The sequence below is a fragment of the Hippoglossus stenolepis genome, chromosome 3 (assembly GCF_022539355.2).
Source record: "Hippoglossus stenolepis isolate QCI-W04-F060 chromosome 3, HSTE1.2, whole genome shotgun sequence".
NCBI lineage: Eukaryota > Metazoa > Chordata > Actinopteri > Pleuronectiformes > Pleuronectidae > Hippoglossus > Hippoglossus stenolepis.
In genome coordinates this window covers 11684160-11709674 of record NC_061485.1, presented here as the reverse complement: position 1 = coordinate 11709674, position 25515 = coordinate 11684160, and the positions used below count along the sequence as shown (strand labels likewise).

Sequence of the window (25515 nt, the reverse complement as noted above, 5' to 3'; positions counted from 1 at the left end):
GAGAAACAGGGAGAGAAGGAGGGTGAGATGTGAGGTGACCATACATCTTCAAGATTATTGAAGGAGATTACCTGTTGCCATGGCAACAGTGGACCATTTCACCAAAGGTTGTGTTGCTGATTTGTCTCATTTAAGACCCTCTTAGGTATCCTCATGCCTCATGCATAGTAACAGGTTTATCTCTGAAATACTGCAGAGGAGCACAACACAAATACACACAGAAACACCCATAGAAGAGGGATGGAGAGGTCTGTTTGTAGAATATGCACATGCTACAATCAGAGTAAAGGTCAAAATGGGCAAAGATTAAATATAAATCACCCTGAAATCTGACATGTCTGATGGCTCATTGATTTTTCACCTGATGCCCTTATCATTGGATATAAGTGGATTTTCACATCAATATTGATTCTGAATCGCAGCAAATAATTAATTTCTCCCTGTGAGGGTAGTTATATCCTCAAACAAAATCCTTGACTAAAATGCCTCATCTATGTCTTGAAGATTTAAAATGTATATTACAGACACATTTTCAACTATAAAAAGCAGGTCCTTCATAATGACTCCCTATGAAGAAAATAATGCACATAGCCCAATGATATAGCCCATAAGATATAAAATAGGATTATGTGAACGTTAAGACACCTTATGCCAAATTCCCAACAAATCTCAGTTATTTTTTCCACATAAAATGCAATGGTTAGCCAAACTTGTTGGAAAATATTGCTGAGATGCAGGCTTTAGGGCAGGGACTATAAGTAGGGTGTATTTCATTGGACAAAAATACTAGCCGAGTTAGCTAACCTATTCGCTACGCTTCATGCCCCTACCTTTCTCCAGTGAAACTTTTTTAAGGTTTCTATAGTGTCTTTAATGTTTTTCAATAAATACTCGCAGTGATGTGAGGAAGAACTGTTAGCCTCGGACAAAAGCAGCACAGCTTACATGTTAGCTAACATAACTAGCTAAAAGAAAGAAAGGCTATATCAGAAATGACATTGGTATATAACAACTTAATAGAATGATTATTTTTTAAATTGCAATATATTATTACATTTTTACTAATGAGGCCAAATCAAATTAAATCCTTCAAAAGAAGGTCAACGCTTTCTTGTCCTTGTTGTTTGTTGATAAAAGATCAGTTTTGTTATGGCATTAGAAACTTAATCAATCAGGATGTGGCTTCTCAGATAAATTAAATTATCTTAGTCATGAATAACTAAAAGATACTTACTGTACATACACATCGATACTCACAGGAGGTTTCCTGTCACATTCAAATGAGCTAAGATGCTAATTTGAGGTTGATGTTTAGTCTTAACAGGCTTTAGGGATACAAGCTGTTTATTAGTCAGTCGGTAATGACATAGTCAGTACAACAAATCGGCATTCAATTCCCATGGTCCCTTGGGAGCACGCACAAGCCTTCTGTTTATTTAGGTATTGGTTTGTTGAGACAACAGCTGGGGGCACTGCTTTTCCGAGCAGTTGCCAATACAATATATACGTAGCAGAAGAAGAGGGTAGAACAAGATGACGGAATTAAAAGAGTGCCAGTCAAACCAAACAGGCAACATGGAAATATGGCATTCAAATTTGTTTTGTGTATCAATTTTAGAAAGGTTTCAGTATGCCCATCATGCAATGCAGATTTGATGTTTACAACTGGCACCCTCCATTTTTTAGCCTCATCAGTGGGGCAGAAGTTTCAGTGGGTGCTGAAGTCACCGACCTCATGTGCTTTATTGTGATATTTGCAAAATCTGCTAGTTACACTTTACCTACAGTGAAATATTTACATGTCCACCATACAATTTTCTAATTTTCCACTCATGTCATCATGTACATTTGGAAGGAAAACCACAGGGTTCCCACTCCCACTAAAACATTACCGTCAGAGACTTATGAAGAGTTTTTCAACAGAATATCTAAATTCAACCACTTTCAATGATGCGTGTCTATTTTCTAATTCCTTTAAGGGCTTTATCTTTTTTTAACAAAGTACCAAACTGTTAAGATTTAAGGGACCGTTTGTGATTTAAATCCAAATGTAAGTTTAATCACATTAAACTTGTAGAAATAATTTCCTATTTTGGAAGTTACAAGGTTAAACATTGCTTCTTGGAGTGTTCTTCTTCCTTGGGCTCAAAATGCCACCAGTCTAGTATGACAACAACTGAGAGCTAAAAGACATTAGAAGGTCAAAACCCAGAGAACACTACTAAGGGAACATGACATTGCTGCCGGCTATATAAGGGTCGGCTCTCAGCCTGTGTGTTTGGAAATACAACCTGCAACTCAGAATCGCAATGCCACTCATAATTCCTTATGACTCTGTGAATCAAAAGTACATTCAGCAGAAGTCAAAATGACCTTTGAAAATGATCCGACCTGTTCTGTAGTGTATGTACTGCACGTAGATGTGTTGTGTTAACCTTTAACAATAAATTACTTTATTTACAAGCCACTGATCCACAGAAAACAAACAAAGAATGGTGAATTCATGAAAATGCTGTATGTGTTTTTTCGAGCGGGCAGAGAATAGAAACAGAATGCAGGTGCTTATAGATGTGTGAGCACTGTGTGTGTGTGTGTGTGAACTGTCGATGGAAATACACAAGGCTCCACCTCACCACCTGCACTCACTGTGTACTCCTGTCTCCACCGGCGATGGAGACAATTAGAACAACTTTTTTAATTTGCATGGGTCAGTGCAAGCTCACACACTCACACTCACACACACACACCCACACTTTATACACTTGTTTACATCCAGTTCAGGTCTGTTACTGAGTCAAAACAGTGCGTCTCTTACTGTTTAACCACAGGAGACCAAATAAACCCAACCAGAATGCAGTGCAGTTTTTATCCATGTTAACAGCATGGCTATAAGTATGTCATCATTGTTCAGTTAGTGCACAGCTTTCGTCCAGACTGAAGTATCTCAACCATATTGGATGGACTGCTATGAAACAGACATTCATGGCTCCAAGAAAATGTATCTCTATTCAGGGTCCATCTCATTCGAATGATGCGGTCAATGCGGCCAATGAAGGAGGTGGCCTTCATGGGCTGTGTAGACCACGAAGGCTGAACTGAAAATCACACGGTCGGGTCCACAGAGGATTTACGTGATCAGCATCACCAACTTGTACTGCTGTTGCCAAGCAACAGAGCTGCTGTTGGACGCAAAGATAACGTTTTTACTGCCCCTTGGTTTTTTAACATGTACACTGTTAACTGTGAGGTTGAGTTGAAGCCCCGGTATTTGCCGACGGTATCAATTCTTTGAAAAACTGTTTGCCACAGTAGTGCAATGAACTCTGGGATGGGTTTGTTAAAAAATTATCCACATGTTGGAGCCTCATTTGTTCGAATGGACGCGTTTTGAGGAACCTTCAAAATGGGACAGCCAAGTTGTGCCACTGTGTCCAATTGGTCTTCAAATGCTGTCTACAAGGGCGCCATGAATTGAGACACAGCTATTATACCTGCTTAACATCAGCACAGTCATGCTGAAGGCACGTATATGCTACCATGCGGGTGTTAGTCACTGTGCTGCTAGCATGGCTGCAGAATCTTAAATTAGTTTTTATAACTTCAGGTCAGCTTGTGGAAAATTGCTGCATTTTGCAATCACTGACGCACAAAGTACAATGGATTAAAAGAATGTTTATACCGCCATCACTTCTGTGAAGCAATTTCAAAAGTTGCTTCTCATTGGCTAAGCTGAAATAGTTTAAATACCAACCAGTTAAAGCTCAATAGCCGCAGGGCAACAAGCTGACATTCAACATCAAGCCCTCCTCATCACAGAGCTGTGCGTCCACCTGCAGTCGAACCAATGAGACCCTCCACTATGAGTCATACTGAAAAGTCAACAGAACTACAATGAAATAATCTCTGATGGGCTATATAGGTGGTAAATACACATCCTGGTACTGAATAGATAAAGAAAGGGAGGCAAAACAGGGAGAGAGATGCAGACAGATATAGAGAGCAAAGGAAAGAGAGCAGATGTGGCCTTTGGGCTGAAACTGCTGAATCACCATGTCTCCTCTCATTACTTCATCGCATCATGAACCCAGAGCAGTTTTCCCTGGAGCCAGAGAGCGACTGTTGTGATAAAAAAAGACACGTATAGAGGGAGGGACGGAGAAGAGGTGAGAAGAACAGGAAAGAGCATCACACCGACATCAACAGGAAGTAATAAAAGGGAGATTCCCAGATGTTCCCACTCTCCTCTCCCTCTTAGCCTCTCCTCACCTTGAAAGGCCCCGGAGGACACTGTCTCGTCCCTCACCCGTCTCAATGGGCTGGGCTCTGTTACATAAAGACTACATGAGGCTACGCAGACACTCTGTATTGCCTCAAAATACATTCACTCTTTCATCTTGGCTTTATTGCTGGACTCCCATTGTGGTCTCTCTTTGTGGCACAGCCAGAGTAAGCCATCACGGAAGCGCAGTTGATATTTGAGAGCTTAGAGAGTGCAGCCGTCAGATGGAGAGAGACTCATGATACCTGCAGTCGATTATGCAACTGCCAGCCAGCACTGAAAAGGAGAAATGCCAACGGTATTCAGAGCTATGGCCCATTTCTATCAGCATGTCCCTCAATTTGCTATTCATGCCAAATGCTCCTTTTATGCTAATTGAATCTATTTCAAGATACAAAGTTAAGATAACTTTTGAGAGGAATCTTTAAATTAGGAGAATAGTGGAAGTTTAATTCCAGGAAAAGTCAAATGAAGGTGAATAAAAGAACACAGACGGAGAAAGAGAAAGTCAAAGTGTTATTGCTTGTCTTTACTATCATCTACTCTGGCAATCTCAAGAAAAAACCCTGTGACGAATATTTGTAGGATGTTTTATCTCAGTTAATTATAATTGACAGGTGGACATGACCGACACTAATTGGATGCCTTTCCCTTTTAGTCCTGCCATCAATCTATTCATCATAATTCACTGGTCTAGGTGTAAAAAAATAGGCTTTCTTAGTGCTATATAAATACAAAACCTATTACCATTAGTGTTGTTGTTTTTAATTGTGAAGAGTTTCTAGATCATGCAATTAGGTTTTAGTTTTAGGAATATGGCTTTAACCTCTGTTTCCTGCTGTTGTTTTGCATGTCTTCCATTGGTCCTTGTCCCTAATAATAGAAATGTATATAAATATATAATCTCAACTTCCTCCCACGACCCAGAAATGAAGCCAAAATATCTCACATCTGAACGCTGCAATTTTGCGCATTTGGAGCCAGAGTCTGTGGTGATCGGGGGACTCACAACCAATTGTGAGTCAGTCTCAGCTGTCAATCATGACATTTCATCCTGTTTTTATAATATTAAATTGATAAACAAAACCAAACTTACCGAAATAATTAACACTTGAACATTCATCAGTGTGAAAATAACTACCTAAAATAAAAGAAACCATCTTTGGCAAACATTTGACTTGTATTTAGATTTTTCAGTTTGGTCTTTGTCCCATCTGCTATCATGGAGGAGGCAGAATTTATGACCTATACTTCAGTCAGCCAACAGGTGGCGATCGAGGCGCTTTGGCTTCACTTTTGGGGAGCAGTCATGTCATCCATCTTTATAAACAATCTTTGGTACTTGTCTGTGAGTTCTCCAGCCAAATCATCTACACACCTGAGCCACCTGAACAACTCCACGACCCGCCTCGTTATAAAAGGACTCGTTCACAGAGACTCTGCCACATCGTCTCACATCCACAGTGGTAGAAACTGTTTAACCTACTTCACAGTCTTTTGCACTTGAAAGCTCTGTTACCTTTTCTGTTCCACCAAAAATAATCTGTTTTACCTGTGCCTATAGGATGATACCTGCTGCACTCAGCCAGCTCTGCTTGTTAGATTCAAATGTTTGGACGCCTGGCTGGCTCCACTGCCTCAGACCTGAAAAAAATTGCACTGGGTGTAGAGTCCCCTGACTTGAACCCTGGAATCATTTATCATTCATTATGTCTATTCACAAATTCCTTTTAATATTTAATATATAGTCTTTAAATTAAGGTCTCTAACCTTACTTTCTCTCTCTAAAGGCTCTTCTCTGTCTTGACCCAACAGAATGGGTTTTCCACATAGCATTGATTTTTAAATTGCATTATTCTTTAGCATGACTTTTGCTGACCCCACAATATATAGATCTCTTAATGTCTTAATGTCCTATGAGCCTGACCCGGGTCTTAGATCGTCTAATCAGTAATTTCTTATTGTTCCCAGGTCAATTTATGTGACTGGAGGGGATTAAACCAAACTCTGGAATGCACTTCCTAGAGACTATAAGATTATTATCAGAATCTGTGCCAACTTTTAAAGCTTTTAAAACTGTATCCTCGTAATTTTGTGTGTCTGTACACTGATCACTCACAACATTATAACAGGTATCTGGTTTTAATATTGTGGCTGTTCTGTGGGTTATGTATCTATGGACAGGCTTTGCATATTTGTATTTATCACTTTTTTCTACCACTTTAATATTTAACTATTATATTGTTTTAGTGGTTTATTTTATCATTACTTTTGCTTCATATATCGTGTTTATTGCCTGGGGAAGCACTTTGTAACATTTGTTTTGTAAGGTGCTATAAAAGTAAAGTCTAAAATAAAAACAACGTCACTGCCCATCATCTGCCGCTGGCTCAAAACTCTCTCAGACTTCAAGGAGTCATAATACAGTGTAATTTAAGTAGATGCAAATAACTGCATGTTTCCCTTCAACTGATGGGGTCTAACATCCCAAAAATCAAATAGACACCTTTTTATCAAAGGACCTTTGTGATTTAATTGTAATACAAATTTGTCTCAAGGAGAATAATGAGGATCATCAAGTAAAAATCTGGCTCCAGGCTGACAATAATTTTGAACTTAATACAGAAAAAGAAACTTGTGTCTTAGGTTTACCTCATATCTGATTGATTAGAATATAGCCTAGCGGGAATTTCCTGTGTGAATTTCTGTTTTCTGAGTTATATGAGTGGAAAATCAATAACATTTAGCAGAATGCCTCTCTGGCCCATGATGCTTAAAGGGGCGCTCTGTCTGCAAGCATCTCCTGCCTAAAGAATAAACATTAATATTTATGTCAAGCTCTGTGGATGAATAATTGTTGACATCTGAAAATAAGGAGTCAAATTCATTGCATTACATTTCTTAAATATTCAATTATATTACCCAAACATTAACATAAGACATATAAGCTGCCCTTGTCCTGCAACTAGGTTTCATTTGTACTACAGGATTTTTTTTTGCAAGGATGTGACATGTAAAATATATTAGCAGTCATTGCAAACTCTCTCAGTATCAGTGGGAATGCATGACTCACAAACGTAGTGTAATCATATCCCCTCCTTGTGAAACCACAGTTTCATCATGTTGTTTGTGTTTGTTACAAATGTCTGAGGTGAGGGAGCAACAAAAAGCTACATTGATTTTAAAAGCTACATTATGTTCCCGAAAGGCAGCTGTGATGTGTTTTTACTGGTTATGTCGCTCATGTGTTCACGCAGGGGAAAAGCAGTAAAAACAAGCCTCTCTCGGTGTATTTCCATTCGTATTTGGCAGTTTACAATTCAAATGATAAGCCTGTAAAAGCAAATTATATCTACACACATGCAGTTCTGTATGGTAATTGCTGAGATAATTTAAGTGCTGCATTCAAATGCTTCTTTCTGAACGCAGCCTGCAGTAGCTCCCATTTAGACACCACCACATCATGGGCGGCAGCCATCCAATCATAAGCCACCAACACACTTACAGCAGGATTACCATAACTGCAGTCACATTCAGTCCATACATTGTAGTGGAGCCTTGAAGCTGGTGCACGTACACTCAGATGCATAATTCTCCCTCAGTGAGATAATCCTGTGCTGATTACGCCGAAAATAAAATCCACTGCACTAGACAGTTGAAGCCATTAAGTCCGTTTTCAGAAACACTAACTCAGACACTAATGGTACATGGCACCAGTTTATTTCAAAACAGATGCCAGTACTACAGCTATAGATTGTATTATGGCACCGACATACTCTAGACACGCCCCTCGGTGAAACTGGAATTTGTCCCAAGTGACAGAGCATTTAGTTGCATTTGCATTTTAAATCGTTCAGACACTTAAATCTCAGCATCAGACACCTACAATGGCAAAGTCCATAAGAAAGGTGTAATTGTATTCATTTTTTGGCACTAAAGCATGATTACATACATTTCTAAGCCAAAAGTCGACTCAAGGAGAATTAAAAAGGATTTCCGACTCTATTTTTGGAACTAAAGGGACACTTCTGCATGCAGAGTATAGAATCCACTTCCAAAATCAAAACAGAAATGTTTTGATAAAAAAGGTTCTATAGTTTTTACATTATCCTGTTAAGAGTCTGACAAACAGCAAGGAAACTCTGACAAGACACAAGAAATCAACTCTACTTGTTGGTTTGTCCTGGAGATTTTGGCCACATTGCATGGACTTCATCTACAAATTTGCTTTCAACCCTTTCCACACGTTTTTTGTTTAGAACTGTAACAACACTCAGTTATGTGGGATTCTAACACTCCATAACGTCATTAAATGGAAAAGGTCAAATTTATCTTGTGCGGCCGTCACTTTATCACGCGGGCACCGACACAAGGCTGACAAGATAAAACTACACCTAGATAATGGCAGCAATGAGGGGCTGTAAAATCCATCATCAGCCACACATCAGCGTCCACACAGAGAACCTTTACAGCCGGAAAATGTGATTTGCAGGGGGCAGAAAGCAGTGAGTGAAATAGCAACATCATTTAAGTGCCAGGGGCTCACGTTTCATGTGTAGAGAGGGATGTTTTATTCAGAGCTACATGCTGTTGTACGAACCGGGATGATGTACAAGGTGATAGCAAAGGGATAATATCCTGCTCACCAACTTGTGCTGTCAAGGGCTGAAAACACTTATTCATTGCTCACATTTACATAAACACACTCAAACGCACACATGATGTCCTAAAGCCTCAAATAAACACACAAAAATAGAGACAGGTGACAGAGCTGGGTGGTGGGATGTGTGAATCCAAAACCCCAGAGAGATGATATCCTGTCTGTTCAGATTAACGGAGCAGTTGCTATTTTGGGATCAGATTCAGTGAGAGGAAACAATATATATCTAAATATAAAGACATAAAGCACAAATAAAAACAGACTGAGATATAAGGATGTAAAAGATTCATTTTACGATTGACGCAAGATAAAAATCCAATATGTTCGTTTGGCTACTGCTTTTGAACATGAGAATCTCATCAAGGACTTCACGAATAAATTATCTTATTTTAAATTAGTGTCAGTCAGCATAGCTTTTTTAAATGATAATATTTTTACAGCCCAAAATTTTTGAAAGAGTGTGCCTGTTTCACTGAATATTGTAAACTCATTCGGCGACAACGCTCAGCGCATGCTACAATGCACATCAACCACCTATAAGTCAATTGGACAACTCTCAACCAATCATCAAAGCTGCTAGTATCTTACCACTCATGCTGGGGCTCGTCAATGACCAACAGGATCTTGAACTTCTTGGAAAGGGAGGGAGAAGGCGCCGACTGCTCCACGAACCCGGCGGCAGATGCAGCCGTCTGTTTGACCGCGTTGGTGATGGAGCTGAAGGAGCTGAAGAAGCCAGAGGAACCACTGGAGGAGGTGGACTGGGCCTGTTGAGGCGGCGGAGCCACCTGGGATAGACGCCGCTCCTGAGGTGCAGGGGAGCTGGCGGGCGCCTGGGACGGTGCTGGAGTTTTGGTCGGGGACAGGGCAGGGAATGCCGCTGGGGCAGGTGCTGGGCCCAGCTGGGTAGGAGAGGAGGTGGTTGGGGGAGGAGGAGCAGCTGGGTCAGGCCTCTGGAGGTCTGTCATGTAGCCATTGGGCAGGTTGGACATGAAGCTGCTGTCAGAGAGCCGGCGACGGAGGAAGTTCATGATTGCAGTTGGAAGGTTGGTCCTTCAGTCGGTCGGTTAGTTGCTCTCTGAGTGGGTCTCTGGATTTCTTGGCTGAATAGAGGAGAGCAGAGACAGTTAGAGAAACCCACTGATCAGAGGTTTGGTGGATGACGGAGAGCAAATCAGTCCAGATGGTTGAGGGGCAGGTGACGGAGAGTTGCTTCTGTGTTGCAGGGATGTGAAGCGAGGAAGGAGAAGATGGATGAAGCAATGGATACAGCTCTGGTCCAGTCTTCTAGAGACAGCTCTCCAAAGCTAAGGCAGAAAAACAGCGTGTGCTGTGGTGTTCCTCCTCCTGAGCCTTACGCCTCCTCACAAATGAGTGTGACGTGATAGAGAGTGTGTGTGAGTCTGAGGGAGAGAGAGAGAGAGAGAGAGAGAGAGAGAGAGAGAGAGAGAGAGAGAGAGAGAGAGAGAGAGAGAGAGAGAGAGAGAGAGAGGTGTGGTGTCGTCCCCTCCTATGAGATACTGGTGCTCTTCCCCCTCTACTCTGCCCGCCTGCCTCTTGAACTGCTGCAAGCTGAATGCGCTCAGGAGATGCAGCTCTCTCTGCTTATCTCACTCTTTCACTCGCTCACGCTCCCTATGCCCTTTCTCTCCTCACTCTCTCGCTCGGCACGCTCACTGGCTGTCTCCCCCTTCCCCTCCCCCTCGCCTCCTCCTCCTCCTGTCATCATCCTCCTACATCATAGGCTGTGCGTGTGTGTGTCGTGCTGCAGCCTTGTAGCGTTGCGTGCCGTGTGCAACCAGTGGAAGGGGGTTTCCTGAGATCGTGCCGAAGGTGGAGTTCACAGATGGAGACGCCATCCATCCTGTGCTGCAAGCCCCACCTCCATACTATGTCTTCCATCCATCCATCCATTCTTTTAAACCCCACTTCTCGACCCAATATTTCCTCCATCTCTTTTTACCTCCATGTAAGAGCATCTAAAAGATTAATTCTCAAATGAAAAAAAAGCCCGTGAGAATAGACTTGTGCCAGTATTTTGCCAATAAAAGCACTTGGCATGACGGAAGGCAGGGAGGAAAAGAGAAACAGACGGACCTCGACACATCCATCCCTCAAGGTTCTAACTGCCGATGTAATTAGTCAAATGATCCCACTCCAGTGAAACGTGTTACCCTTAAATAATGGGTCCTGTTTTTCAGCCTATTTTATTGGGCTTAAAGGTAATGGTGGTGCTGCCCAGAGGGAAACAAAGCTTGAGGAGACACAGTCGTGACAAGTGTGACATTAGTTGCATTTTGCATCATTTTATAATCCGTGTAAGAGGATCTGTAATGATTATTAGTGTTGGTAGCATTCATATTGGAAGTAGTAGGGATTAAAGGGTAGCAGAGATTTCTTCTATTAAAGGTACATTGTCAGCAAATCTACACTTCTCAATTTCCAAGAATAAAACAAATCACAAAACCGCATGATAAAATAAATCTATATTGAGTCAAACAATAGATGCTGCTTGTTTGCTTGTTTGTTTTCTGTGTCTCTTTCCCTTCTAATTCCTAAACAATCGTCTCCTCCCCATGCCCCTTCTCCATTATACAACTCAGTATTTCAGGGTATGTGGTGAACGCCATTCCTAAACGCCGTCAGCGGCAGCAGGCAGCGTCTGCTCTGTTTGCTGCTCTAAGCTTCACTTCAAAAAAGAAAGAAAAAAAAGAAACAGCCAGAAGATGACAGGACAAAGAGAGAGAAAGAAGATTATTCAAGCGGGAGGAAAATTCCACACACGTCTGCGCCACACTAAAGGGAACAGCTTGGCATTAGAAGACTGCAGCAGAAGAAGACCTACACCACAGTCTACTTCTCCATTGTCTTCAATGGGTTATTCCTGAAAGGATGTTAAGCTGTTATTTAGAGATATTCACCGGCAACACCACTTATTGGATTTGAAAGCTCCTTCATTGTCAAGCATTGAGATTTCTGCTTTCATTTTGATTTGGTTGGCACTGATCTACCATCTCAATTAATGGAAATACATTCCTTGACCTTTACACAATCGAAAGGTTGCTTTCCAATTGTAATCCAAACTACTCGTGTGCTCACATCTCTTTTGAATCTCAGCTACTTTAGTCTGACTCATAATTTGAGTTTTTTTTTTTTTCTTACATGAGACATCGGAAATGATAACTCCACATTACTGCACCACAGCCGCCGGCATTCACCTTTTATTCACCCCTTATTTTTGTTTCTTTTACATAAAGCTGCTACAGAACTGTGCACGGTCTTTATAAAGACTAATGCCTCTGACGTGCACCTAAATATATATGATGTGTAGCGTGACAGAAAATGTGCTGATGTCAGAACAAGATGAGTCGACAACCCACTTTTCTTGTCATAAAGAAAAATGTCCAATGACCTACTGCGTGTCCGTGCTCGTTAACAGGTCTCAGGACTCAAGCACGGGCATAAATTGTGTTGTAAAATAATTCATAAATTCCACCGTTCTCAGTCCTCAAAAGAGTTTTGTCTTTCCTTGCATAACTTAATGCAGGGTGCATATTTGTAGCCAGTCACGATGAGTCAAGCCAAGTGAGGAAGGGGGGGCTGTGTTTAGTCAACCAGAAGAGAGCCACAGTGAGTCACACACAGAGAGCTGCAGTGTGAACGACATCCTAAGCTCATCCTGGCCTACATGTTTCATGACACAGATACACAACACATAAAACAGTCATTATATAACAGTATGGGTATGCATGAAATTATGCAGGGGGCAGAGTTGAGGAAACACACTGTGTCTGGGTTAAGATGAGACACAGGTGTTTTGTGCATTAGAAGACGCTCAGGTGTATATTTTTGTACCTTCATTTTTATACATTCTACTGCTGCGTTGGTGGAAACACAGTAAGAATACAAACATCCATGATGCCAAGGTCATCACTCATCTGTCAACACATGCACACAATACGCATTTGCTAATGCATCCTCACATATGCTGACACTGCTGAAATACAAACACATCTAACCCTCTGTCTTGATTGGCATTACTATTAAAGGCCAGTACACACACACACACAAGCAAGCACACAAACGCACACATTCAATATTTCTCAAATGAGTGAAAGTGTGGGGGAATTTATCATAAATGTTTGCAACAACGAATGATTAACTACATGGAACACTTTATTCATTCATTCATTTATAAGATTAATGTGTCAACAATTTTTAGTGGGGGGGGGTAGGATGTTTATGTTTCATGATTTGACAGCGGGTGAGTGTGTCTGCTGTATTTGTGGTTTAGGGGTTTTTGCTGCAGATATCTCAGGTGTGTGTAATCCTCTGTGTCCTGTGGTTTCATTGATTCGAAAACAAAGAATCTTTAAAAAAAGAACATTTTACTGTGAATATCTATAATTCGTGCTCATGAAATGGTAAAATATGTGCTACAACCTCAGCAAGGCATGCATATAACAGCAAATTCCCACATTTTAATGAATTATTCAAATTAAACAAATGAATTTAGCTAAATTCCAGTTTAATCAGATTGATCGCACTTTTTTAATTACTGGCTGATAAAAACAGAATAAATGGAGGTTTTCCTTGCAGGGAGTCATGTCACGTGCACTCAGGGGTTAATTGAAAACACAGGGGGTTAGTGCACAGGAAGCATGAGGGTTACTTTGGGCCTGAGCTCTTGTCTGGTCCTCTCTTAACACGAGGTCTTACAATGCTCGACATTCACAGAAATCCCCTCCCTATGCATCTCGCATTGGAAATGAGTCTTGATGCCATGACTCAGTTGAAACATCAAAAAACAGGTAAAGAAAACACTTTAAAAGTCTATTCATGCCTCTGGAGCTTCTTCAGGGAATAGTGTAGACAAAGCATAGCGATTATAAATGACAGCTCTCTGAATTAATTTAAACAGTGCTGTGTGGATGGATGGAGCTAATAGATTAAAACACCCACACAACTCAGATATGTGCTGCTAATCCCCCCCAAAACACCATTTAACCAGGCTTCTGAACACCACCCCTATACACACGCACACGAAACTTACCCTGCAGAGTGTTGCAGTGCTGCTGAGACTGATGCTCATATTTATGATAGGCCTGGTTATTAGTTTATTTTAGGCACAAGATGAAATTCAACATTCAAAACTACCATGGCAACAAGTAGAACAGAAGGGGACTTGCCAAGCACAACAATAGAACACCACAAACATGATGAACACACTAACAAGAAGTTCACGAAAAATAAACATTTCCAGCAGCCAAATCACTGCTGCTACAACAGGTTTTAGTGACCACATGGGTGTCTCACCTGGCCCAGCCCATGCTGGCAGTGCTAAGCTAGTCAAGACTCAGTTTGATGATGAGTGAAGTTATTGCAAAGTAGAGTATAAGGCAAACATATAACTTTTTTACACAAAAATTTGCTGGTATATGCAGGTTTTTTAAACACAGGTAATCCTGGCATGTCACAATATGTGTAGCAGAAACTACAACATATGGAGACATTGCAAACTATGCAGGCTGCTATTTAAAGCCTATGCAACTTTAACATCTAAAATTCAGATAATAGATGTAAGACTCTTTTATTTTTTACTTTTTAAGACAATGAGGAAACCCTGATTAAGAGAATCTAATTTAAACAATTTAAACAATTATCCTTAACTGAGTAGAGCTGATACATTATGTTTAGAGTAAATATCACATCTAAACAAAAGTTGATCACAATTGCAAATTCCTCACCTCGACTTGAAATATGATTAAAAGCATGAATAAAGATGTACTGTTGTTGGCCTGACATGTGTTGTACTTTCATTTAAAATTAATGTACAGCTTCATTTACATAGCTGTTGATATGATACATGGATTCTATGTATTTTGTATAGACTGAGGATAAGGTGTTGTTACATGAGACAACAAACACTTGCCAGCTGAAAGAGGCGGAAACTTCATTGACCACTGGGTCTGATGAAAGTGTGTGTGTGTGTGTGTGTGTGTGTGTGTGTGTGTGTGTGTGTGTGTGTGTGTGTGTGTTTGGTGGATCAAGCAGCATGTATTGATTTTATGGCAATTTCTATTAAGAGCCCTCATGTGATGTTTACATTAGCACACAGGCCTACACTGTTGTAGAATACATGGAAGACAGTAGCACTGCACTCAAACTCTCAAGTTACCTCGACTGTGCAGTTCACTTTGGCTTTCACCTGCTCCTCACTCTCTTCTTATGAATACTGTAGTATTGCCTCGCTCCCTGCTCCGTGACACTGCAACCTTTTTCTTTGGAGTAACATGAAAGTAGCAGCCTCGGTTCCTCTCCTCTTGTGCGGCTCTGCAGCAGCTGTGCGTCGACAGAAGCGTTTGTGCAGTTAATGGTGCATTTTCGTTTGATGGTTCCTCACTAGGCATGGGCAGCAATGGAAATCACCATGGCAACAGGCGTGCAAAAGCTGAAACGATTCCTCACGGTTATTGTGTGTGTTTATCAGTGTTTGCACTTCAGGATTTGCACCATTCAGTGTAATCTGTAGGCTGTTCCTCCTCGTGCACCCCTCTGAAATTAAACTAGGGGACTGTAAGATGTTTAGGTTTTAATTGCAACTGATCAACTGCAGTACAATTATTTGCTAAATTGAACCAATTAAAAAGGTCCTGACATCTAAATGCATCGTTTCTGAGGCAGCCACTAATACTCTAGGAGAGAAACTGTAAGTGGAAAAATCATGTGGCACTTTCCAACTAAAGCACAAGATAGAAACATCACACAAATCACGTGAAATTAGATAATCAATATCCAATCATCACATATACTGATTCCGTTTAGTTAGTTCTTCTTGTTCTTGTTCCAAACAAAAAGTTACAAAGGCAGCCTTTGCTTTCACTCCTATCACTGCAGCCGTTTTCACACAGGCCCACACAAACACGATGAGGAAAGATGGAGGTGTGATGGAGACACACATTTCTCACTGTGTTTGGAAAAAATAATTGAACAAATTTCTTTCTTCCTGTCTACTTGCCTTCCGCCTCCTTCTTTACTTTACTACCTGTGTTGACTCCACTCCCCTCTGTGCACAATAGGTTTACAGCTGAAAAATATAAGCAACACTCAGTCTCCTTAATGCAGCTATAAATATATTTTTATTATAACAATGCAACAAGGGACCTATACCTACAGAATATTATGTCTCAGCTCTGCGGAACTTTATAGCAACATTCCTCTCGCTGCTTTACTCTCAACCAACTTTTCTCAGGAGTTGAAAGAGGAAAAAAAACAGAGTTAAAGCAAGTGAATCATGGGCTGACATCTATCGGATACGATGATTGTATTGCTCATCTAGAATGTGTAAATAAGCAACTATTTGCAAACAGATTGGCCCTTTCAAATAAAAAAATCAAGTCATTCACAAGATGCCAAGAATCAGTTATTGTAGGTTTAAAGCTGAACTAGGTAAAATTTCTTAATTCACAATGGAAGACAATGTGTCATGTGAAATGTGTATCTCAAAGAAATGGCAGCTGACTCTCTCAGGTCATTAATTGGGCTTATGATCCACTGTTTTAGTTCATTAACCTTGTTTCCACTTGATTAAGCCACTAGATGTTACCTACCCAATACCAGACAGCTGACAGACAGCTAGTTAATATAGACACTATGAAGAAATAGTTGGGACCTGGTGGAAACTAATCCAAAGCAGAAATTAGGTTTTGGGATTCGGTGTAACGAGAAACATGACTCTACATAAATGCTAATACGGTTCATTTGTCTGCTACGCTGTTAATGTTTTTTAATATGTAAGACCATTTATTTCATCTTTTCAAAAAAATAATATTTACGGCTTTATTGATTGAGATGCTTAATCCATTAATATATGCAACTGCTCCTTAATTATAATTAACTAAGGATTATTTGACCATAGAAATACAAAACTGAATCAATCCTATGAGGATGATATTATTCATGAGGAAAAGCAGTCAATGAAGTAACAAACTATAGGGAGGGAGAAATAGCCAGAGGCCATAAGAATAACATATAACATAAGGAATCATCTACACCTCTAGAGCCTTGATCACATGTATGAATATAAGATTTGCAATATGTACTATAGGATGAATAAATACATTTATAGTTCTACTGGTGCTCCTCTGTCTCTGAATTAACAAGGCCCTTTAACACAGTGCGTGAGCCTGCTAGTCAAGATTCAGGGACCTCATCAATATTCATATGGCTGAAGAGACAAGTCACGGCAATTACTAAGAAGATAATATTTGTCCCACTCCTCACAATCTCATAATGAGCTTCAGACATATTGCTAACTGTCAAGAATCTACATTCAATATTCATTTGTTTAAATAGATGTGAGCATCACCGGGCTTCTAAGACTCCTGACTAATGCTACGCTGAAGACAGATGATGGCCTCACAAGCTATTTGGGCTTTTACTGCTGCAGAAGAATTTAGCACGAATCTCCCACCTAATTTTACTTTCATGGTAATGCTTGCTGTCTTTTGTTTAAATCATTGTGAACTTTTTAACAGCCAAACAGCGATAAAGTAACTTTCAGTGGTTTCATTTAATACCTGCGGTAGCTCAAGTCTAAATATTAAAGTGTGGTACCTGACAAGAGCAATTGACATCATCCTCTGAGCATTATTACATTTTCAAAGTTCTCTTTTACAAGATGTGAAATAAACATTTTAACATCACGGAAAATGAAACTTTAGAAAAGGCAAATCTAATTGAATCATTAGTCCTGACTGTTATTGAGTCAGGTTTGCACTTCACATGCAGCCAGTGTTACACGATATGAAAAAGAAGGCAACAGGCAGTAAATGCAAGCTAAACGTATCAGTGTATAATTGAACACTCATGATTAACATTAAAGTGTAACTTCACCCCCAGCTCTGAGCCCAAATCCACCGACTGATAAAAATGCAAAAAAATGGACTGAGGGGGCGAGGGACGCGGTGCTGGATGTTTCAAGCCATACAAAATGGAGATCGCTGGGTGCTGCTGAGGTATTTTTTAAAACAAATTTGGCAACAAATGTGATAGGAAAATCACAGTCATATTATTTAGTCCACAGCTCAAAACAGATTTAAGTGTAACCTCTGAAAACTGGAAATATAACACAATACAATACAACAGCACCACATCCTCCAAAATGATACACAGTTGATTCAACATCTCTTCAGAACACTGGATATTGTAACCTACAGGGTAGAGGATTTGCCTTGTACAGTATCAGACTGCATTATGCTTTGTATTAGCTTTAAAGGACTGTGGGTCATTCCTCGACAAATCATCACACTTTGAGCCGCACCGACACAGATATCAATGAAATTGGGCAAATGCTGATTTGGTCATATGAGAAACTCATGAAACTGAACTTTTATGTGTCTCCTAATTAATTAATTAAGATCCTAAGGGAGATATAAGCTAGTAAAGTTATGGGAAGGAGTTGATAACTTTGACTGGTTGTAGTTGAAACTGTTCTTACATAGTGTTAAAGCTCCATATTAATCTAAACAGTATGCTGTCATCAATATTTAAATAATAATAATAATAATAATAATAATAATAACAATAATAATAATAATAAAGTGGATTTTTTTCAGTGCAGCCCAGATGTGTGATGATTTAAAACATGATGACCCCAGTGTGATATGTATTTTATTAACATTAGAGCAGACAGTAGCTGCTACATTAGCATGTAGCCTCTGACCTGGGTGCACACAGCTGTCCTCGGGAATTAGCATGTTTAGCTTAACTTGGTAGAGAACCGCCCTCTGCTGGCAACATTCAGACCTAATATAACTGTACAAACAATATAAAACACAGCCACGTTCTGCCCAGTTTATAGTTCACGACTAAATTAAATCACAAAGGGAACAAACGTGCAGAATAAGTCGCGTGTTAGTGATGATTAAAGCTGTTGAAGCGACTGAAGACTTACCTCTCATCTCTGCCTCCATTTCCCATGAGCCTCCTGCGCGCGGCGGGAGTCTGTGACGCACATTTCAGGCGACTGTCAAAGCCGCACAGCTGACTCAAAACAACCTGCTCGTAGTTTAACGATTAAATCGACATGTTTATTGTTTTTAGTGGGTTTTGTCGCGTTTAGCCACATCGAGCACCTCCGTCTAAAAATGCACATGTTACTTCATACTTCAGAATTTTCGTTAAACGGGTAATTTCCTCGCTGAACCCGGCCGGTGTTGCTGCTGATTAGAAAAAGAGTCAGCTCGTTGAAAATGTCTCTCACAGCTCTGCACAGCACCGGGGTGATCTACAGGAGGATCCTGTCCCAGTTCCCTCAGGACATCAGCCTAGCCTTCGCTTACGGGTCTGGTGTTTTCAAACAGCAAGGGACCAGCCAAGGTCAAATGGAGGTAAGAGACACACGTCCTGCCTCTCACTCAACTTAGGCTCCCTGATAAGTTTACAGAGGTTTTTTTTAGAAACTGTGGTTAATAAGATTGAATAATGGCTCATGATGCGTTCACTGGTGGATTGCAGATCTATTAGAGTTCATTGATAACAACGTTAGGGATGCCAGGTAGTGGGGAAACCCTCCTGTAGCACAAACACATGGTGCAGTAACTACATACACATGTGCTATAACCTATTCACACACACTCCATGTAGTTTAAGTTGTTAGGTCACAATGCACCTTTGTATATATTTATAGTTTAAGTATTGTATATTAAACTTTTTTAAAGTAAGTTCTTTCTTCCTTGCTTTTATTTAAATTTGATTATTGCACTGCTGAGCTAACTTGAAATGAAGGGAGACCCCTCTAAGTCCTCAGGTCTGAAGTTATAACTGTTAGTAAAGTTTCTCACTTTCCAATAAACTACTCCAAAACCACAATGGGTTTCTCACTTTGTAGAAAGCTATCAGTACATTATAGGCTAATATAAATGTGCACAAATAATCAATCAATGTTTCTACAATCAGCCATTTATGGAGTATTAATTAACTGTTTATAATTAAATTCTTTTTTACAAGGTAGGCGATCAAACATTGTATTTCTAATGTAGATAAAAATATAAGAAATGTGCCACTAAGGAGGGACTTTAGTGAAGCCTTTCTGGATTGAACTTGCTTGAATAAATAGTCAGACTAAAGGTCCAGTTTGCACAAAAAGAGCCACACATCATGCTGTATTTCCTGTCTTCAGTCTTGCAGTGTCCAATGATACTAACTGTGAGAATTGCACACTTTCATACATGAAGGGCTTGGCTATGTGTTTCAAATCAATACACTCTGTTATTGTGGATATTGGAGTCAATATCACTACGTCATTGTGAATGTTTGAAATCAACAACACAAAACAACACAATATTAATATTAAGTATTTTCCATTTTTATGTGTACAGAAAAACATGCTGGACTTCGTGTTGACGGTGGACGACCCGGTGACGTGGCACACCATGAATCTGCTGCAGAACCGCAAACACTACTCCATCCTCAAGCTATTGGGGCCCAGGATGATCAGCTCCATACAAAATGATCATGGGGCGGCAGTATACTACAACACACTGGTGCCTGTGGATGGGAGGGTAAATTCCATGTCTTAGTATCTTTATTCCTTTATTCTCAGGGATGATGTACCTTAGCCTATCAGGCACACATAGACTACTACTCTGTTTTGATTTAGTATGACTTTAGTGTTTGTTAGAGCAAAGCACTGTTTTTTGAATCATATTGTATTGAACTGATGGAACTAGAGATCAGACCAACCTTGTCTTAAAATTCAAAATTGAATACAAATTAAATTGGACGCAGATTTTGTGTTTCTAGGTGCAAATCCAGATTGCATCCTCCAAAAACTCAATATCTGTATCTTATCATATCTCATTTTATTAATTTTGTCTGGACTTAACTGTACATGAATGGACTACATTCATCTGTTACCTTTCTTTTCAGATTATCAAATATGGTGTGATTAGTACGGAGGCTCTGATAGATGACCTGATGCACTGGAAGACCATGTACGTTGCTGGACGCCTTCACAAACCAGTCAGTACCATGATTATTAAAATGTGACTGAATCAGGAAAAACCAAGCTGTCTGGATCTGCTTATTTTATTGTGCAATTCATTTTTGGGGTCAGACCATTTAGCATTATTTTAGTCTAAAGTATTCACAGCTTTTGCAAAAAAGTGTTTTAGATACAGTATGTAGAAGAAGTGTAATGTGTTTGAGTTTACACAAATAACTACATACAGGGTTCAATTAACTCCCGTCAGACTTTGATTAAATGAATGGGTACAAATTAGCAGTGTGCATCCATACTTATATGCATTTGTGTTTCATTGCAGGTGAAAATGTTGGTGCAGAGTGAGAATGGAAAACTCCGTGCTGCTTTAGTATCCAACCTGAAGAGCGCTGTGACGGCCTCGTTCCTCATGTTGCCAGAGAGCTTCACGGAAGAGGAGCTTTTCCTGCAGATAGCTGGCCTCTCTTATGCCGGTAACTAACTCATAAAACTTAAATGGAAAGAAAGTGAAAGACGTACACATTCATCACACGTGTACTTCTTACCATTGTAATTCAGTTATAGAGCATGTGGTTTGCTTTTCTAACTCTCCATCTCTCAGCATGGTTCTGAATTGGTTGGAGGGCAAATGAAATGCATGAAGTTATTAGACCGATAGTTCTAATGCCCCAAGACACAAAACTAACCTGTTTAATTTGTTCAGGTTCAATGAAGTGAAATAGAAGTAGGTTCTTCATGACCTATGATCTCAGCATATAAACAAATGTTGACATGGGGAGTAGCTATCCCACAAAACTGAAGTTGGCTAGTTTAGGAGTCAACTATGTCACAGACTGGATGAAAAATTGTAAACCAAAAATTTAATATTCTCACCTAAGTCTAAACATCTCGTGTTTGCCTCTGAAGGTGATTTCAGGATGGTGATTGGAGAAGACAAGTCCAAGGTGGCCAATATTGTCAGAGACAACATTCAGCACTTCAGGATTCTCTACAGCAACATCCTGCGGGACTGTCCTCAGGTGGTCTACAAATCACAGCAAGGAAAACTTGAGGTAAGGCATGGTAAAACCATGTTCAGAACTCAGACAATACAAAAAGTGTGAAAAATTACAACTTAATTTCATTCATCTGGGTTTTCAATGCGTCTGATTGCTTTTTATATCAGGTAATGTCGTGAACACCATAGATATGGTTATATAATTATTTACACTGATAAAGACAAACAAAACAGTGAGTCAATCATAAAAAAAACTGCTCTTCTATGGGTCACAGACTCCTCCCTTCAGTAGCATTAATTGCAGTCAGACAAACATAAAATAAAATGCTTAAAGATATTCCGATCAATTCTGTTTTCTATGTGTTATGTGTTATTTGAATGAATACCAGTATTTATCTTATATTTGATATGTTTGTTAGATATATAACTCTGTAGTTCTGTCGAAAATCAATTTTGAACGTGTGTGGAATGAACCCAAAATGGGTGAACTTATGTCATCTTGTGTACCTGCAGGTAGACAAAAGCCCAGAGGGCCAGTTTGTCCAGCTGATGGCGTTACCACGCACCCTCCAGCAAAGGATCACAAAGCTGGTCGACCCTCCGGGTAAGAACCGCGACGTGGAGGAGATCCTGCTGCAGGTGGCTCAGGACCCAGACTGTGGAGCTGTCGTACAGCAAGGTACAGAGGGATGGAGAATAGAGGAAAGGATGGGTAGGAGGGAGAGGTAGATTGAGAAAGAGATGGATGGAAAAGTAATCAAACGTTTTATTAAAGGTGGCTCTGAAACACTAATACAGTGCATGGTGGATGCACAGACCAAGGTCATTGTTGTATGGTGAGATAAAGATAAAGCACATGATTAAATAAAGCAGATGTAGGAGCCATAATATAACAAGCTATGTTATGGATGGTAAATCAGGTCCCAGGGAATTCATTAGCATAGTTCAATGTTCCACCTGGAAGGTTAAACAGTTTTTAATCACTGATGCAGCTTCACTTGTGCTCTGGATGCTCTTGTTTAAGTGCTTGTCATTGGAAATATAATAAGTGCAATGGACACTGAGAAAATTTCATTTGAAAAGTTTGTCTCAGACTCCGACTTTGCCTCTTCATCAGGGTCATGATAGGAATGAATAATGTTATGAATCCATAATACAAATGCACTACCACAGCCAGCAGACTGTTAAAACATGGCCAAAAGTGATGGAGTGGTGGATAAGTAAACAAGTAGTAAATAAAACAAAATGTAGCCAGTAGCCACCCAACGGCTCATAAGTTCTAAGATTAATAGTTACTGCTTGTTTATTTGAAAAAATAATTCATCAGAAACTTGTGGATGGACAAATTTCATAAGTCACATTTTAATGGGAGGAAGCAGAAAAATGTCCAGATGGAGATAGATGGATGGCGTAAATAAATATTGTTCTGCAGGAAGACATTTCCTCGTTTCTAGATTTCTAGATTGTTAATAGAATAAAATCATATTGCAGAGTGATGAGATATTAAATGGGTTTTTAATTGCACATGTTGTTGTTCTTCCTCAGGTATCTCATCTATTGTGAAAACCTCCAGTATAACACAGAGTATCAAAGGCATTTCTACAGCTGGTAAGAACTATTTTCTCCTTCAGTTAATACTTTGGCAAAAACCTGGATCATACATTGTCAGGTTGTGATGTTGGATTGACGGATTTTGTGTTTCAGATCCCTTAAAGTAAATAGTTAGAAATAGTATCATAGTGTATAGTCATTGTGGGGAATTTGTTATAGTTACTTATAAAGATTGTTACTCATTCTCATGTCTGTAAGCTAAATTTAGAGAAACAGCCACCTGATACTTAGCTTAGCATAAAGACATAAATGGCAACGGGGGAACAGCTAGCCTGCCGCAGTCCAAATGTCAACAAAATATGCCTTCATTTTTTTTTAGAGCCCAACTGATTTATCGATAAATACATTGTTGAGTCCTCCAACAGGCATTAATAGTAATGTGTAAATATTGTTCTTCTAGTGTGGTTGTTAACGTCTGGTGCTCTGTGTCTCAGGTATGTGGAAGACGGTGTCGTACAGCTCGAAGAAACTGCTGAAGATGTGGAAGGGCTGGAGGAGGAAACCGTCTGTGTCCCACATGTCCTGAACCTGTCTATTCACCAGGAACCTGTCTGTCTTTACCTCTGACAGTCTGACAATGCACGTCTATCCTTTTGATTTTACCCTGATGAACTGTAGCTGGAGCAGTCGTCCCCTCGCCTCTGCTTGTGACACTCCGTAGTCCGTGTGAATGGGATCAATGACTGTATAAGGTTGTCTGAATATTTTTGAAATACCTGTGCTGCTGCCCTTTTATAATGGGATTCATAAAAAGTTGTTGAATAAAAGGTGGCATTTCACGAGTCAGACTGAATTATGGCTGACATTTCACAGTAATACAATCTTGACCTTTCTGGATGATGACACGCGCACAGTGACCGGCCTAGAACAGCTGAACAGATGACCCAGCAACACGTAGCACAAATATAATGAAGACATAACCGGCTCATCAGGGTCGAACATGTGTCACATCTGAACATTTCTTATGTGAATGGTGTTTTCCAGATGACTGAGATTATGCAGAACTTTATATTTGTGCTGGCAAATTTCATTACTGTATTAAAAAGGAGGGTAATTATTGATTGTCTTTAAGCTGTGAACTGGTGTTACATGTTACACACACACACACACACACACACACCTGTTTCTCCTTGCCAAAGATCCACAAATCTTGTCATCTCTTAATACTTTGTTTTTGGAGGCTGTACCACTATCTCAACTAGGATTTATAAACTGACAATGGGATCACACACTGTTGAGAAGTTGTTTGAGAGAAGTCTGTTATATCCTCTACCATTAAATAATTTTCCTTATAGTTAATAGACACGTCACAATAATATGTCCCCAGCTAATGCATCAATTGGTTCTTGATAAACACAGTTGTCTAATTCAGATACAAGAAATCAGGTTTAATAAAGTTTTCAGTGAAACAGCAACAATGGTCTTAAGTGGCATGATTATTTTTATACCCAAACTGATGAATGAACAAATGACGTCATCCCAGAAAACACAGGATTTAAAGGATAATATAATAAAATAAAACTTAAATCCGTCCATTGCTGAGGGGGGTTGAATGACAGATTGAAGTTAATCATTGTAAGTAAGATAACATTATGTTATTACGTTATTATTGAAATTTTTTTAAATATGTATTATTTAGCTGTATTCTCTTTTTTTCACAATGGGACATTTTGACACATTATGGGAAGAACGAAGCCTGGGACACCATTATGGACTTAATTTTATTTTAATGCATAACTTTATCTTGTAGTAGGACATTTGTTTGCTATATGTAAGCTTTTATACTTTTTATAACATACAATTTAAATATATATATAGAGAGAGATTTTAATCTGAACTTTCCATTTTATACATTCTTGTGACACGAGTCAATAAATTGAACATTTCTTTATTTTGAAAAAGAAACAGAACTAGAAACAAGTATACATGGGGTTGTAAACAATAACAAACAGTAACATACAAAC

General features: G+C 39.6%; 2 protein-coding genes across 4 annotated transcripts in view; one reads left to right on the top strand and one right to left on the bottom strand.

Annotated features, from left to right (window-relative positions):
* syn2b (synapsin IIb) overlaps nucleotides 1-18935 on the bottom strand; it is a 77059-nt gene extending 58124 nt beyond the window's left edge. Inside the window, exon 1 of one of the 3 annotated variants that reach the window (XM_035152303.2) lies at nucleotides 18895-18935. In XM_035152303.2, coding sequence (XP_035008194.2) covers nucleotides 18895-18920 — 26 coding nt within the window. In that variant the 5' untranslated portion in view covers nucleotides 18921-18935. Of the gene's footprint in view, nucleotides 1-9527; nucleotides 10627-18894 lie in introns of those variants that run through there. The other 2 variants (XM_035152302.2, XM_035152301.2) reach the window with 2 other exon arrangements.
* A 5-nt stretch (nucleotides 18936-18940) lies between these two features.
* Nucleotides 18941-24969, top strand: tamm41 (TAM41 mitochondrial translocator assembly and maintenance homolog). The gene is made up of 8 exons (XM_035152304.2): nucleotides 18941-19330; nucleotides 20321-20503; nucleotides 20871-20963; nucleotides 21266-21416; nucleotides 21850-21995; nucleotides 22454-22619; nucleotides 23486-23548; nucleotides 23986-24969. The coding sequence occupies exons 1-8, from the start codon at nucleotides 19193-19195 to the stop codon at nucleotides 24075-24077; spliced, it is 1032 nt and encodes a 343-aa protein (XP_035008195.1). The 5' UTR covers nucleotides 18941-19192; the 3' UTR covers nucleotides 24078-24969.
* The last annotated feature ends 546 nt before the right edge of the window (nucleotides 24970-25515 follow it).

What these genes read in the sequence shown, in the direction of transcription:
- tamm41 (XM_035152304.2), top strand. Translation starts at nt 19,193, where the DNA reads ATGTCTCTCACAGCTCTGCACAGCACCGGGGTGATCTACAGGAGGATC. An exon ending in TGGTGCCTGTGGATGGGAGG is followed by an intron (nt 20,504 to 20,870) that starts GTAAATTCCATG and finishes CTTTCTTTTCAG; the next exon opens with ATTATCAAATATGGTGTGAT. An exon ending in CAAAGGCATTTCTACAGCTG is followed by an intron (nt 23,549 to 23,985) that starts GTAAGAACTATT and finishes TCTGTGTCTCAG; the next exon opens with GTATGTGGAAGACGGTGTCG.